The 12,818-nt window shown below is 46.6% G+C and overlaps 1 protein-coding gene across 1 annotated transcript in view; it reads right to left on the bottom strand.

Moving 5' to 3' along the window:
- Positions 1 to 12,818, bottom strand: part of SERPINI1 (serpin family I member 1) — a 90,733-nt gene that overhangs the window by 31,551 nt on the left and 46,364 nt on the right. The window contains exons 2-3 of the mRNA XM_075003911.1: positions 5,039 to 5,306; positions 1,307 to 1,537 (exon numbers count right to left, since the gene is read on the bottom strand). Of these exons, the coding sequence (XP_074860012.1) occupies positions 1,307 to 1,537; positions 5,039 to 5,288 (481 nt within the window). The 5' untranslated portion in view covers positions 5,289 to 5,306. The remainder of the gene's footprint in view (positions 1 to 1,306; positions 1,538 to 5,038; positions 5,307 to 12,818) is intronic.

Below are 12,818 nucleotides of genomic sequence, written 5' to 3'. Positions count from 1 at the left end.
GATTTTCTGTGGTCCAATGTACCCTCACAAATAAAATAAAAATAAAATAAAATAAAATGCTTCCCATCTCTGCAATACAACTTTTATTCCCATTACAATTCTACAGCTACATTCTCAAGTGCTCAGATATCATGGGGATGCATGTGTGGTGGAAGTGGCTAGTAAGAGTCTGCCGTTATCTGTAGAGTTACTGTGTTGCAACTAAGGACGGCATCTGGCCACTACTGTTAAAATATTAACATTGTTAATTAATTTGAAAAGGCACACAGGTGGAAAAAGAATTTGAACAAAATTATTCTCTTCTGATCCATAAGATGTAACAAGCTGTGGCTCTATACTTTGCTCTCCAAGTATGTACAGAACCAACCAATCAATAGGAGCACAACACAAGACATGATCAGAATACAAATGCTGATCTGAACAGACGCATTTGTTTTAGCTGTTTCAAATGTACTGTTTTGTTTGGCTAGTGAGCTCTGTTCACCTGATTAGGCTCAGAGGGATAGCTGTGTTAGTCTGTAGCTTCACAAACAATAAGCAGTCCTGCAGCACCTCAATGACGAACAAATTTATTTATCAGATAATGAACTTTCATGGGAAGTGGGTCTAACCCACCAAAGCTTATTATCTGATAAATAAATTTGTCTTTAAGGTGCTACGGGACTGTCCCCTATTAGGGATAGTCTTATTAGTGGTCATTTGGTCAAATTCTGTCTTTGGGTACTGGATATGGCTTCCACTAAAGTCAGCAGGGGCTGCAAGAGTTCATATTTTGTCACTGGATCTGCACATCTATCAAAACTGTCCTTACAAACTTAAATATATTTGGGCCTAACCATGATAGGTAATGAGCACTCACAATTTTCATGTTAAGTCATTACTAAGCTCAGGCCATTAATGTAAACACAGTTTATGTAGTAACCAATAGTTTTAGAAAGAGAGCATGCAAAAAAATCTTTTCATTAATAAATACGTCTATACTAAAACGCAGAAAATAAAGACTCAGAATCACAGAGTGATTGCTAGAAAGCTGTCATTACTTACCAATAGATACTACATTAATTTTCTCTTCAATGTATAAAAAATGAGTCTCTCACATACCACTGCGTGGTAAATGATAGCAAAAACTGATTTAAGGGACTTGAAAATACACGATTATATTAAGAATTGACACTAGAATTCCCTCTAGGAGAGAAGATAAAATTATCTTAAGTGGGAGAGAAGATAAACAAAAGGTCACACCTACTTCAGGATGACAACAAATAATATTTATAATAAGAGAAATAGAAGAACCACATGGACTTACTATTTGTATGATTCTCAACCCACTTATTGATGTGGTCAGCTACAGCTGCACTTTGACTAAAGTCTACATTTTCTACTTCAGCTTTGAAGTATTTTTTCGCCAACTGCAAAAATTTATCACTGATGTGAAATCCATTCTGCACATACAGGGAGTTGGCAATTGTCATTACATACTGGCTTTCCTCAGTAGTTGCCATATCAGAAAGGTCCCTCAAGAAGGACAATTCTTCACCTGAAGAGAAAAGAAAAGAAAAATTAGAAGTGGTTTGTTGTTCTTTGTGAAGCAAATATGCTAAGGAAATCCTACATATTCTCTCCACTACCACTTCAGAATGATCTTTTAGCCACTAGTACACAAAGTCCATTCACATCTTAGAGTTGTTTATCTTTTAATTTTTTTGTGATGACTCTGACATAGAAAAAAGGAAACAAAACCAGAGGTCAATACGAACACACAATGACTAAGACATACTATCACATGGCCAAGCCTGTGCATGTTGACTGTTGCCATAGGTAATGCATGGGGGTGCACAGGGGGGCCACATATACCCCCGCATCCCTCCCTGCACTCACTGTGAGTGCTGCTTCCAATGAGTATGGGGACAGTCCTGCTCCTCTCCCACAGCAGCATGGCCCATAAGTGCTACTCCGAGGCCGCACTGCTTTAGAGGATGGGGAGACTGCCCCTGGAATGGTGCTTCTGTGGGAAGAGGCAGGTACGGTAGGGGCACTAGGCCGATACACCCCCTAGAATCCTCGCACCTGCTGCCTCTGATGCTTCCATTTCAGATCATGAAGATATGAATTCTCTGCATGGCAGGCCATTATGCAATGCCTCTCAGATTCCCACTTCCTACAATACACAGCATTAGTAACACACCCCTTCAGCCCCACACACAACCCTGACAAGTGTAGTGCTTTCATTTGTCCCAACCTCAAAATGAATCACTCTATCTTGAGAGAGAGAGAGAGAGAAAAAAAAGAAAACTACACCTTATTCTTAAATGTATTTCCCTCCCAAATGCTCAACAGTTCTTTTATTGTGTCCTAAACATTACTAGTTTGGACCCTGAAAAAACAAAACAATACAATGCATTTCAATGCTAATATGTCCTCTACCGAGAGCTCTTCAACCGCACAACTCAGGTTCAGGGACTTTAAAAATTACTTCAGTTAATTTCAGTTGTCAGGGCGGTCTCTTAGGTAACCAGGCACTCTCAGTGACAGGTTTCAAAATTGAAAATCCCTGCAACCTGAACTGCTCTTGGAGTCAAATCAGAAGATAAAGCATATGGAGTCCAAATGTAGTGAGTTTAATGAGTGCTGAACAAAGATTCAAGCAACTGAAAGTTTGATCTAGAGTGCACTGTGGTAGCTGAAACAGGAGCTGATAGGAGTGTACCAAAGTGTAAGTGTTCATTTTTTAATCCCCTAGAGGTAAAACTGTAGAACTGAACAGCAGATATAACTTGCAGGTGTCATCTGTGTAGGATATTGTGTAAAAAGGGCTATTGGAGGGCCAGTATAAGTACACACTTATACCTTCACAGCCCCACCTTGGTTTTTCAGGCCATAGTCAAGATGCTGCTTCTCAGGGGTCCTGCAGGTCCAGTGGTTTTAATTAAAGACAAGGAAATTCACTCAAGTTTCCAAGCAAGCACATAACATACATACATACATACATACATACATACAATACCTCCCAGAACCATTACGATCTTTTGACTTGGTGGTTTCTAGCTAAAGTCACATTACAGGTGAGTTGTATTTACTCAGACGTGTGGTAAACTGGAAATACTCAGAAGGTTAGAATCATAGAATCATAGAAAAGTAGGACTGGAAGAAACCTCGAGAGGCCATCGAGTCCAGCCCCCTGCCCTCATGGCAGGACCAAGCATTTTCTAGACCATCCCTGAAAGCCATCTATCTAACCTCTTCTTAAATAGCTCCAGTGATGGAGATTCTACCACCTCCCTTGGCAACTCGTTCCAGTGTTTGATCACCCTCACAGTTAGGAACTTTTTCCTAACGTCCAACCTGAACCTCCCCTGCTGCAATTTCAGTCCATTGCCTCTTGTTCTATCCTCAGAGGCAAGGAAGAACAAGTTCCCTCCCTCTGCCTTATGACACCCTTTTAAATACCTGAAAACTGCTATCATGTCACCCCTCAATCTTCTCTTTTCCAAACTAAACAAGCCCAATTCTTTCAGCCTTTCTTCATAGGTCATGTTCTCTAGACCTTTGATTATTCTCGTTGCTCTCCTCTGGACCCTCTCCAATTTCTCCACATCCTTCCTGAACTGCAGTGCCCAGAACTGGACACAATACTCCAGCTGAGGCCTAACCAGCGCAGAGTAGAGCGGGAGAATGACTTCTCGTGTCTTGTTCACGACACACCTGTTAATGTATCCTAGAATCATGTTTGCCTTTTTCGCAACAGCATCACACTGTTGACTCTTATTTAGCTTGTGGTCCACTATAACCCCCAGATCCCTTTCTGCTGTACTCACTCCTAGGCAGTGCTTTCCCATTCTGTATGTGTGACACTGATTATTTCTTCCTAAGTGGAGCACTTTGCATTTGTCCTTATTAAACTTCATCCTGTTTACCTCAGCCCATTTCTCCAGTTTATCCAGATCCTTTTTAATTATGACTCTATCCTCCAAAGAAGTTGCAACCTCTCCCAGCTTGGTATCATCTGCAAACTTAATAAGTGTACTTTCTATGTCAATATCTAAATCGTTAGTGAAGATATTGAACAGAACCGGTCCTAAAACAGACCCCTGAGGAACCCCACAAGTTACACTTTTCCAGCCAGATTGAAAACCATTAATAACTACTCTCTGGGTACAGTTATCCAGCCAGTTGTTCACCCAACTTATATTAGCACCATCTAAGTTGTATTTGCATAGTTAATGAAAAATGACCACTATCATGAACAAAATTTCCCCTTGAATAGTCCACACAATATCAAAATGTATGTAGAAGTAACTGGCGGAAGAGTTTGATTCTATTATTATTAAAAACAGGCATTTACTCACAAAAAGATAGCAGGAAAAAAATTCTACATTTATATTTTCTTGTCTCTATATTTCAACTGACAAGTATTTCACACAAAAGGCATTATCTGCCCATCTGCTACAGATTTTAAATAGGAGTTTCTTATCTAATGATAGTAAATATTTATCCTAGTACAGCAGCTGTTAAGTTTTCCTCTATTCTAAATTTGTTCATCTTCTAGTCCCACCAACAAATCACAGAATAGTTATACTAATATTATATTAGACATTAAACAAATCTCATAAAACTTAGTTTAAAAAAATGCTACTACTTTTCAAGTGCAACAACTAACAGTTCTTCATACCTTCTCTTTAACAATGCTATATTCTAACTGTTGGTTTTGTCTTAAAGCTGCTTTACAGGCATTGACAGAACTATCATTCCCAGAAATATCTGGGAGGTTTTTCAGGTAGATTTATCACTATTTGGACAGATGCAAACTGAAGTGAGGAGCTGCAATACTTGACTCCTGAATCTTGAGCACTGGCAGCACTGAGACTACTTTTCACCAGTTTACAGTTCTACACTGAGCCCACTAGAACATGTTTCAACATTAAGCCAGTATATCATTAAACCAAGGAACAAGATTTTGATTCTTCCATGGTTGTTCAATACGTACCACCTCTCTTTAAAGCAAGAAATACATAGAAAAAACAAAATTAGAAGACCTTACCATTTTTTAAGCTGTCATAGCCCAGGGAATGTCGAATTTCTTTCAAGGTGGATCCATGAGCTCCAAGTTCTACCATACCTAGGGCAATAGCAACGCTCAGAGGAGAGAAAAGAATATTCTCATCTTCTCTGGTGGCCCGGAGCTGATTATAAATGTTCACAGAAAGCTCTGCAATCGTTTCATCAGGAAAGTTTGTGCGGAAGGCCTTACTTTGCAAAGCCAGCAAAAACAACAGTCCAAGGAAGTACATGTCTTGTGCGTTTCAGGTCTGAAAGATAAAATTTTAGAGAAAATGAATAAAGTGTATTTAAGAAATATCAGGCTCCTTTCAAGAAGTTTGAGTGAGAAAGGACAAGAGAGTAAAAAAAAAAGCAAATTATATTGCTTTGTACCATGGCTGAAAATATATAAAGAATTTTAACACAGAACTTACTTTTTGGTGAAGAAGTAAAGCTAGTACGTGTGTGTTCCAAACAGATTTCTGTAGCAGATCATCCCTTTATATCAAAAAATCATCCACAGTATTTAAAAAAAAAAAGCCCTAAAGAATCAGTGATGGACAATCAAAACAATTTCTTAATTCTAACACAGCTTTCCTTCAAAACTGGTTTTGTCAGCATTATTTGTAATAAAAAAATGAAGTTACACACAACGATTTACTTTGCCCACCTAGTGAAGGTCACATTTACTTAGCTGAAATTGTGGCGCTTCAGACAATGGCTGTGGAGTTGACGAGTTTCTGTAGTTCTGCAACAAAGGAACTTGGTCTCTAGTTGGAAGATCAAAAGGACATACCATCCATGTGCATTGCTGAGCTTTTGCTTTGTCCTCCAGTTATACTGAAATCTTTTCATCTGTGCTTACGAATGTCCGAATCTGATGAAAATGTGGTCCCCTATTAAAATTGCTTAGAGTGAGAGTAATGAAACGTACCAGGAAGCTGGTTGCAAAGCATGTGCCAAATTCCTAGAGTGAGACCTTGAAAGGAAAATAATTTAAAAAGTTGTGGGGGGCGGGGGGGAGAATGGGTATCAACTAAATGAAATAGGATCCTTGTTGGTAGCTAACCAAATAAGAAGTGGTTAATTTTTGCCAGCCAGAGTAAGCATCCAACTCCTATAGGGTCAGTTATTGCTGTGTTTGGCTGAAGTGTCTGTAAACAGTGTCATAAAAAAAGGGAAGAACTCAACAGAACAAGCTCTGATATTTGACTCTCCATCAAGGCCCATGCAGGCCTGGCTGAAAATTCTTCAGCAAGGAACAGGGTTGCCGGCTTTCACAATTTTATCATGACTCTCATGATCTTTTTCTTATATCCTCAGTTCTTAGAGTCATGTGCTTGAAAACTTAACATTTTACTTCATGTTTCTAATGCTCATGGTTGCAGAGAAAAGCTTGGAAACATAACTTCAAATGGCTCCAAAGCCAAAAGGCAAATAAAATCACTTTTTGAGTGTCATAGGGGTAGCTGTGTCAGCCTGTAAATTCACAAACCACAAGCAGTTCTGTGGCACCTTAGAGACTAACAAATTTATTGGAACCCACTTCCAAAGTGAGTTTTGCCCATGAAAACTCATGACCTAATGAATGTGTTAGTTTCTCAGGTGCCACAGGAATGCTTGCTTTTTGGGTGTGTTTACTCTTCTGATTATTGTAGCTTCCGAGTCATCATTTCTGAGCCAAGTTGTTTGCTTAACTATTTCAGGGCATTAGGGCTCCTATACTCAGAGACCTTAACATAATATTACTTAATATTTAAGTAGTCCATTTCATCTTCAAAGCACAAACCAAGCATTACCCAATTAAATCTCACAACACCCCAGAGTGGTAAGCAATTAAGCATTATTATGCCATTTCACAGTTGAGGAAACACAAAAATTAATCGGATGTGTATGTGTTTTGACTACATCTCAAATGCAGCCATTATTTAGTGATCGCACCCACCCTTAGCCACAGACACAATTTTTGCTTTGCTTTTTCAGTGAGAAATCAAAAGAATAACTGTTAACTGCTGTGGTGTGGATGACACAACATTTGCAAAAATAGTTCCTTCGTCATGTATTAAAGGGATTACCTGCAGGCATTAAAGGAGCATCAGCCAGGCATTGTTTTATGGATCCACGTTCTTTTCGGATTACATATTTGAACGGGCCTTGTCCCATCCCATAGCTTCCAATAAATTCCCCCAAAACCAAATTTAACTTTATGTCTTTTAATGCCTTATTGCAGATCAATCATCTTTCCCCTTCTAAGTAAGATATAAAAAACCCCTCCACTGCAGGTTCTTTTAGTTCATTAGTTTCTGCTTTAGAATGATGTAAAACAAATCATCTGGGCAAGAAGCCCTGTCTGCTTTGACTGTTGCTTATGGCTTGACTATCTACTTGAGCATAATCATAAAACCATCCAACATTTCTTTGTCTCCCTTAGGAAAATGTCTCCCAGTCTTTGAGGCACGACCTTCACTACTTCTTTCAAGAACACTGACACAATCAATTCATTTGGGTTCAAACTAATAACAACTTTATCCATCACTAGCTTTCCACTTACTTTCCTTAATTACACTAAGGATTTCTTACCTGCCTGTTTACTACCCAGCAGTTTTAGGAATTTAATCTTCTTTATACTTAACATATAAATCATAATAGGTTGAACACTGCATAATAAGTCTTTGCTGTTTGGGACATTTTAGATTTCCTTCTCAATGAGTGTGTGCACAGTTGCATGCACGTGTGTGCATGCTATTTGTATTATTTTAAGAGCACCAACTAACTCCAAACATCAGAGCCCCATTGTGCTAGGCACTGTACAAACATTTAGTAACAGACTATCCCCTCCCATGAAGAATATACAATCTAAACCAATGTTTCTCACTCAGGGGCACATATACACTTGGAGCTACAGTGAGGTCTTCCAGAGGGTACATCAGCTCATCTAGACATTTACCTAGTTTTACAACAGGCTACATAAAAAACACTTGTAAAGTCAATATGATCTCAATGTTCAGATAAGGACTTGTTTCTACTTCTTCATATGCCTTACACTGAAATGTAAGTACAATATTTCTATTCCAATTCATTTATTTGATAAGAGCTACGTCTACATGTGAAGCCTACTTCGAAGTAGCCTATTTCGATGTGGAGACATCGAAATAGGCTATTTCGATGAATAACGTCTACACGTCCTTCAGGGCTGGCAACGTCGATGTTGAACATCGACGTTGCACAGCATCACATCGAAATAGGCGCTGCGAGGAAACGTCTACACGCCAAAGTAGCACACATTGAAATAGGGGTGACAGGCACAGCTGCAGACAGGGTCACAGGGTGGACTAGCGCTTCCGGGGCAACAGCTAGCTGCTCCCTTAAAGGGCCTGTTAGCCGGTGGCCGGGTAATGTGCGGTGAGGTACTCCCCTGGGTCCTAAGCAACCCAGTTTTTTACTGTTAGAGCAGGCAGCTCCTAGCACTCTCACCCACGGCCAGGCTGTAGTAACCAAACGGTTAAAGTTCTTTTTGTTGTGCCGGCTGTGTTGCAGTGACAAAAGGGTTAACAGCAGTCAGGCTCAGAGCTTAACTAGTTACAAGTTTATTAAGCTACAGTTATAAGCGTGCGGTCACAAGAGGCTATTGTTTACTTCTTATATGCTAGCAAAGTACAGGTGTCAACAAGTTACGTTACAATCCAATACAAAGATATCTGTTACCATCTAACACAATGATATCTTGACACAATGACATCTAGTTACAGAGCTCTAATTCTTTAGCTGTGCGCAAAAAAGTCGGAGACCTAGCATGGGTGTATCTTACCCTCTCTGCGTCTCTCGATACCAGCGTAGCCAAGCCAGATCGGTCACTCAATTCCGCGGAAAGACGAATACGAGGTTGGGCGTCCCCAGTTGTGGACCTCGGGAGGCAATCACCTGACCCGACCAGCAGGTAGTTGGTGGAATGCACTCAAAGTCAGAGTTCTGCTGGACCCATCTTTTATACCCCTTTGGGTTATGTATTCTCTTTCTTATCTATGGTGCCAGATCATACTGGTCTGTCTTTGTGACGCCAGTTTGTTACAAGGGCATTTCTTACTTAATTTGCACTTGTAAGACAGAAGATAAGCAATTTGAGAGTACAGTACATTCTTTTGTGTGGGCGGGGCACTTCCCCTTCTGGGATGGTTGTGTGTGTGTACATCATATCGATCAATGCCAGCTGGGGCGATTTCTTGAGGGTCCCCCCCCCCTTGTTGACAGTTTGGCCTGTTAGCCTTCTATCTGTACTTTCTGCTTCTCAGGGTCACGATAAGCTAGCACATCTGGGCCTCAATGAGGGCATCAAAGACTGTGCTGTCAGCAGCCGTTTCCGTGCCCTGTGTGCTCCGCAGTTGGGGGGGCGGGGCAGCGAGCAAGCTGGCTTGTAAGGGGGAGACTTTGTCTGGCTACAGGGCCCCTCCCAGACACACTCAGCCTGCACAGCACATGGTCTGAAGAGCCATAGGCACGCAGACCTCGAGCGACGCAGTCATGGACCCCCAGCAGCAGCAGCTGCCGCCGCCAGAGGTCCACCCAGCTGCTCCATGCCCTGTGGGAGGCAGCTGAGCACCTCCTTGCCACACCGGAGGAGGAGCGGCCCGCAGGGGAGCAGGACTCACCCCCCCAACCCTGCAGCACCCCGACTCCCCCCCCCCCACCTCACACGCCGTTACCTGTGGAGCTACCCCACCAGCACCGACTGGTGGGAGCGGCTGGTGCTTGAGGAGTGGGACGACGACTGCTGGCTCAGGAACTTTAGGATGAGCCGGCAGACATTCATGGAGCTATGCCAGTGGCTCACCCCCGCACTCAGGCACCAGGACACCGCCATGCGGCGTGCCCTCCCAGTGGAGAAACAGGTCGGCATCGCTGTCTGGAAGCTGGCCACTCCAGACAGCTACCGATCCGTGCGACAGCAGTTTGGGGTCGGCAAGGCCACTGTCGGGGCTGTCCTCATGGAGGTAAGAGGACCCACAGGGGGAGGGGGGGGAGGCAGCCCTGGCAGGGCAGGGGGGCCCGGGCAGGGCAGGGCAGGGCAGGGCCGGGCCACGCACACCCTGCTCACCTCTCATTGGTGCTCTCCCATGTGCTTCCCCTGCAGGTCGTGCGCGCCGTCAATGCCATGCTCCTCCACAGGCTCGTGAGGCTGGGGGACCCAGATGCCACCATCGCGGGCTTTGCCACGCTGGGCTTCCCCAATTGCTTCGGGGCTCTGGATGGGACTCACATCCCCATCCGCGCCCCGCAACACAGTGGAGGACGCTACATAAACCGCAAGGGCTACCACTCAGTGGTCCTCCAGGCCTTGGAGGACAGCCGGAGCCGTTTCCAGGACGTTTTTGTGGGCTGGCCTGGCAGCACCCACGACGCCCGGGTTTTCCGGAACTCGGGCCTGTGCCGCCGGCTGGAGGCGGGGACCTACATCCCCCAGTGGGAGATCCCTGTGGGGGGCACCACCATGCCCCTCTGCGTCATCGCAGATGCGGCATACCCCCTCCGGCCCTGGCTCATGCACCTGTACGCGGGCCATCTCTCTGCCAGCCAGGAGTGCTTCAACCAGCGCCTGAACCACGCGCGCCAGCTGGTGGAGCGCTCATTTGGCCACCTCAAAGGGTGCTGGAGATGTCTCCTCACCCGCCTGGATGTGGGCCCCACCAACGTCCCCCAGATTGTGGGTGCGTGCAGCACCCTACACAATCTGGTGGAGAGCAAGCGGGAAGCCTTTTTTCAGGGCTGGGCTGTGGAGGCCGGCAGGGCCGATGTGCAGCCACCCACTGCCCCCAGTCGCCAGGTGGACCCCGAAGGGACCCGGGTCCGGGAGGCCCTGCGGGCCCACTTCAATGAGGCCGTGGGGTGAACTCTGCCAGGCCCCCCACTGTGCCCCCACCCCTTCCTCCACAACACTCCCTGCCCCTACGCCCACACCACGGAGCACCCAACAGCACCCCCCCACACACTTTTCCTGGACAAATAAAAGCACGCACTTGTTTGTAAAATCAAACTGGTTTTCTTTTAACTGTTGTTTTAACTAATACCATACTATATACAAGAACTTCTAACTATTATAAGTGAATAATAAAAAAGTATGCATATATCTACAAAAAAAAAACAGGGATTGCAAGGGAGGGGAGAACTATTTACATGGGGCGGGGGAACAGGGCAAACGGAGGGCACAAATAAATAAGTCCAAACTATATACAAGGGGGGAGGGGGGCGGCACCACGTCCTGGGCCCCACGCCCCTATAGTCTGTCACTGGGGGTGGGCGGCCGGGAGCCCCGCCTCAGCCGCAGCCCTGTCTAGGGCTGGCTGGGGGCCGGGCGGACCGGAAGATACGTCCGGCAAGTCTCAGCTGGCCCCAGGTCTCCCTCGGCGGTCCAGCCCTTGGTGGCGGGTGGCGGCGGACGGCGCGGCGACGAACAGAGCAGCGGGTGGAGCACTCAGGGCGGGTGCAGCGGCAGCCGGCGCGGCATGGGGGGGCCAGGTAGTCCACTAGGCGGTTGAACGTGTCCATGTAGGCCCCCCATGCCTCTTGGCGCCAGGCCAGCGCCCGCTCCTGGAGGTGGAGGCGGTGTTGCTCCACCCGCAGGTGCTGCTCCGTGACCTCCAGCTGCCGACGATGGATGGCCAGCAGCTGGGGGTCCATCGCTGTCGGGTGGTGGTGCGGGGTCCACCGTCTTGCCCGCCGGGGGGCCGGTCAGTCCTCCGCCGAGGGGCTGGCCTGGAGCGATGGCCCTGGAGACGTTTCCGGGATCACTGAAGCCTCGCTGGTGCTCTCTGGTCCTTCCGATGGTGCAGCTGCGGAACACAGGAGGGGGAGAAGAAGAGTGGAGACAGGCGTTAGTGTGGGCCTTGAGCCGTGACCCTTGTCCCCCCACCCCTGTGCTGTAGGTTCCCCATCCCTGTCCCCGGGAGATGCTGCTGTGATGGGGTTCACGGGTCCCCCTGCACTGCACCCCGTCCCCCTGCAGGAGTGACTCTCACTTCACTCAGCAGGGTCTGACAGGAGAGGTTTCTTAGGCCACAGATGCCCAGTTTCTCCCAGAAGTGACAGTACAGCAGCCAGAGACAGTCCTTCTAACCCGTCCTGGGGAGAAGACCCCAAGGGGTGCCCCTCTGGGGTGTAGCTTTCCCCCTCCTCAGGCCGCCTGCCTTCCAGCTCTCCCTTCCCCTAGCCTCTACCTGCAGGCGCCCCGCGCCCCCCCCCCCCCCGATTCAAAGCCAGCTCGGCTCCTCCCTCCTCTTTGTTCAGGGCAGAGGTGTAACCTGCCAGTTGTAGCCCCAGGATCATCCTTTGCCCCTGGGAGCTATTCAGCTTGTTGCTCATATCTAGCCTGAGTCTCGCATTTGCATTCCCCCCCCACTCCATCACATGCTGCTGCGGCTGCTGCTGCTGCTGCTGCGGGGTGTCCCACCCCCTCCTCCCGGGGGACACTAGAGGTTCCGCTCCCCCCTGCCCCAGGGATAGGGCATGGCACTGTCGTGCTGGGGCGGGGAGGGGTGCTGATGCACTCCTGTGAGGGACATGGCACTGCTGTCCTTGGGGCCATGGCCATCTGGGCACGTGGAGGGCCCTGGCCACATATCTATTACCCCCGCCCCTCAACCCCGGCGGTGTACACCGGGGGGGATACATACCTGTAGGTCCACTCCCACGGTCGGGGGACACCCGGGGGATGGACGCCCAGCTGCTGCTCCAGGATGGGAGGAGGATCTGCAGCCCCGTCTCAGTGGAGGAGGAGTCCCCCTCCTCCT

This window comes from Carettochelys insculpta, chromosome 10 (assembly GCF_033958435.1).
Source record: "Carettochelys insculpta isolate YL-2023 chromosome 10, ASM3395843v1, whole genome shotgun sequence".
NCBI classification, from domain to species: Eukaryota; Metazoa; Chordata; order Testudines; family Carettochelyidae; genus Carettochelys; species Carettochelys insculpta.
This window is presented reverse-complemented; position numbering and strand designations above follow the sequence as displayed.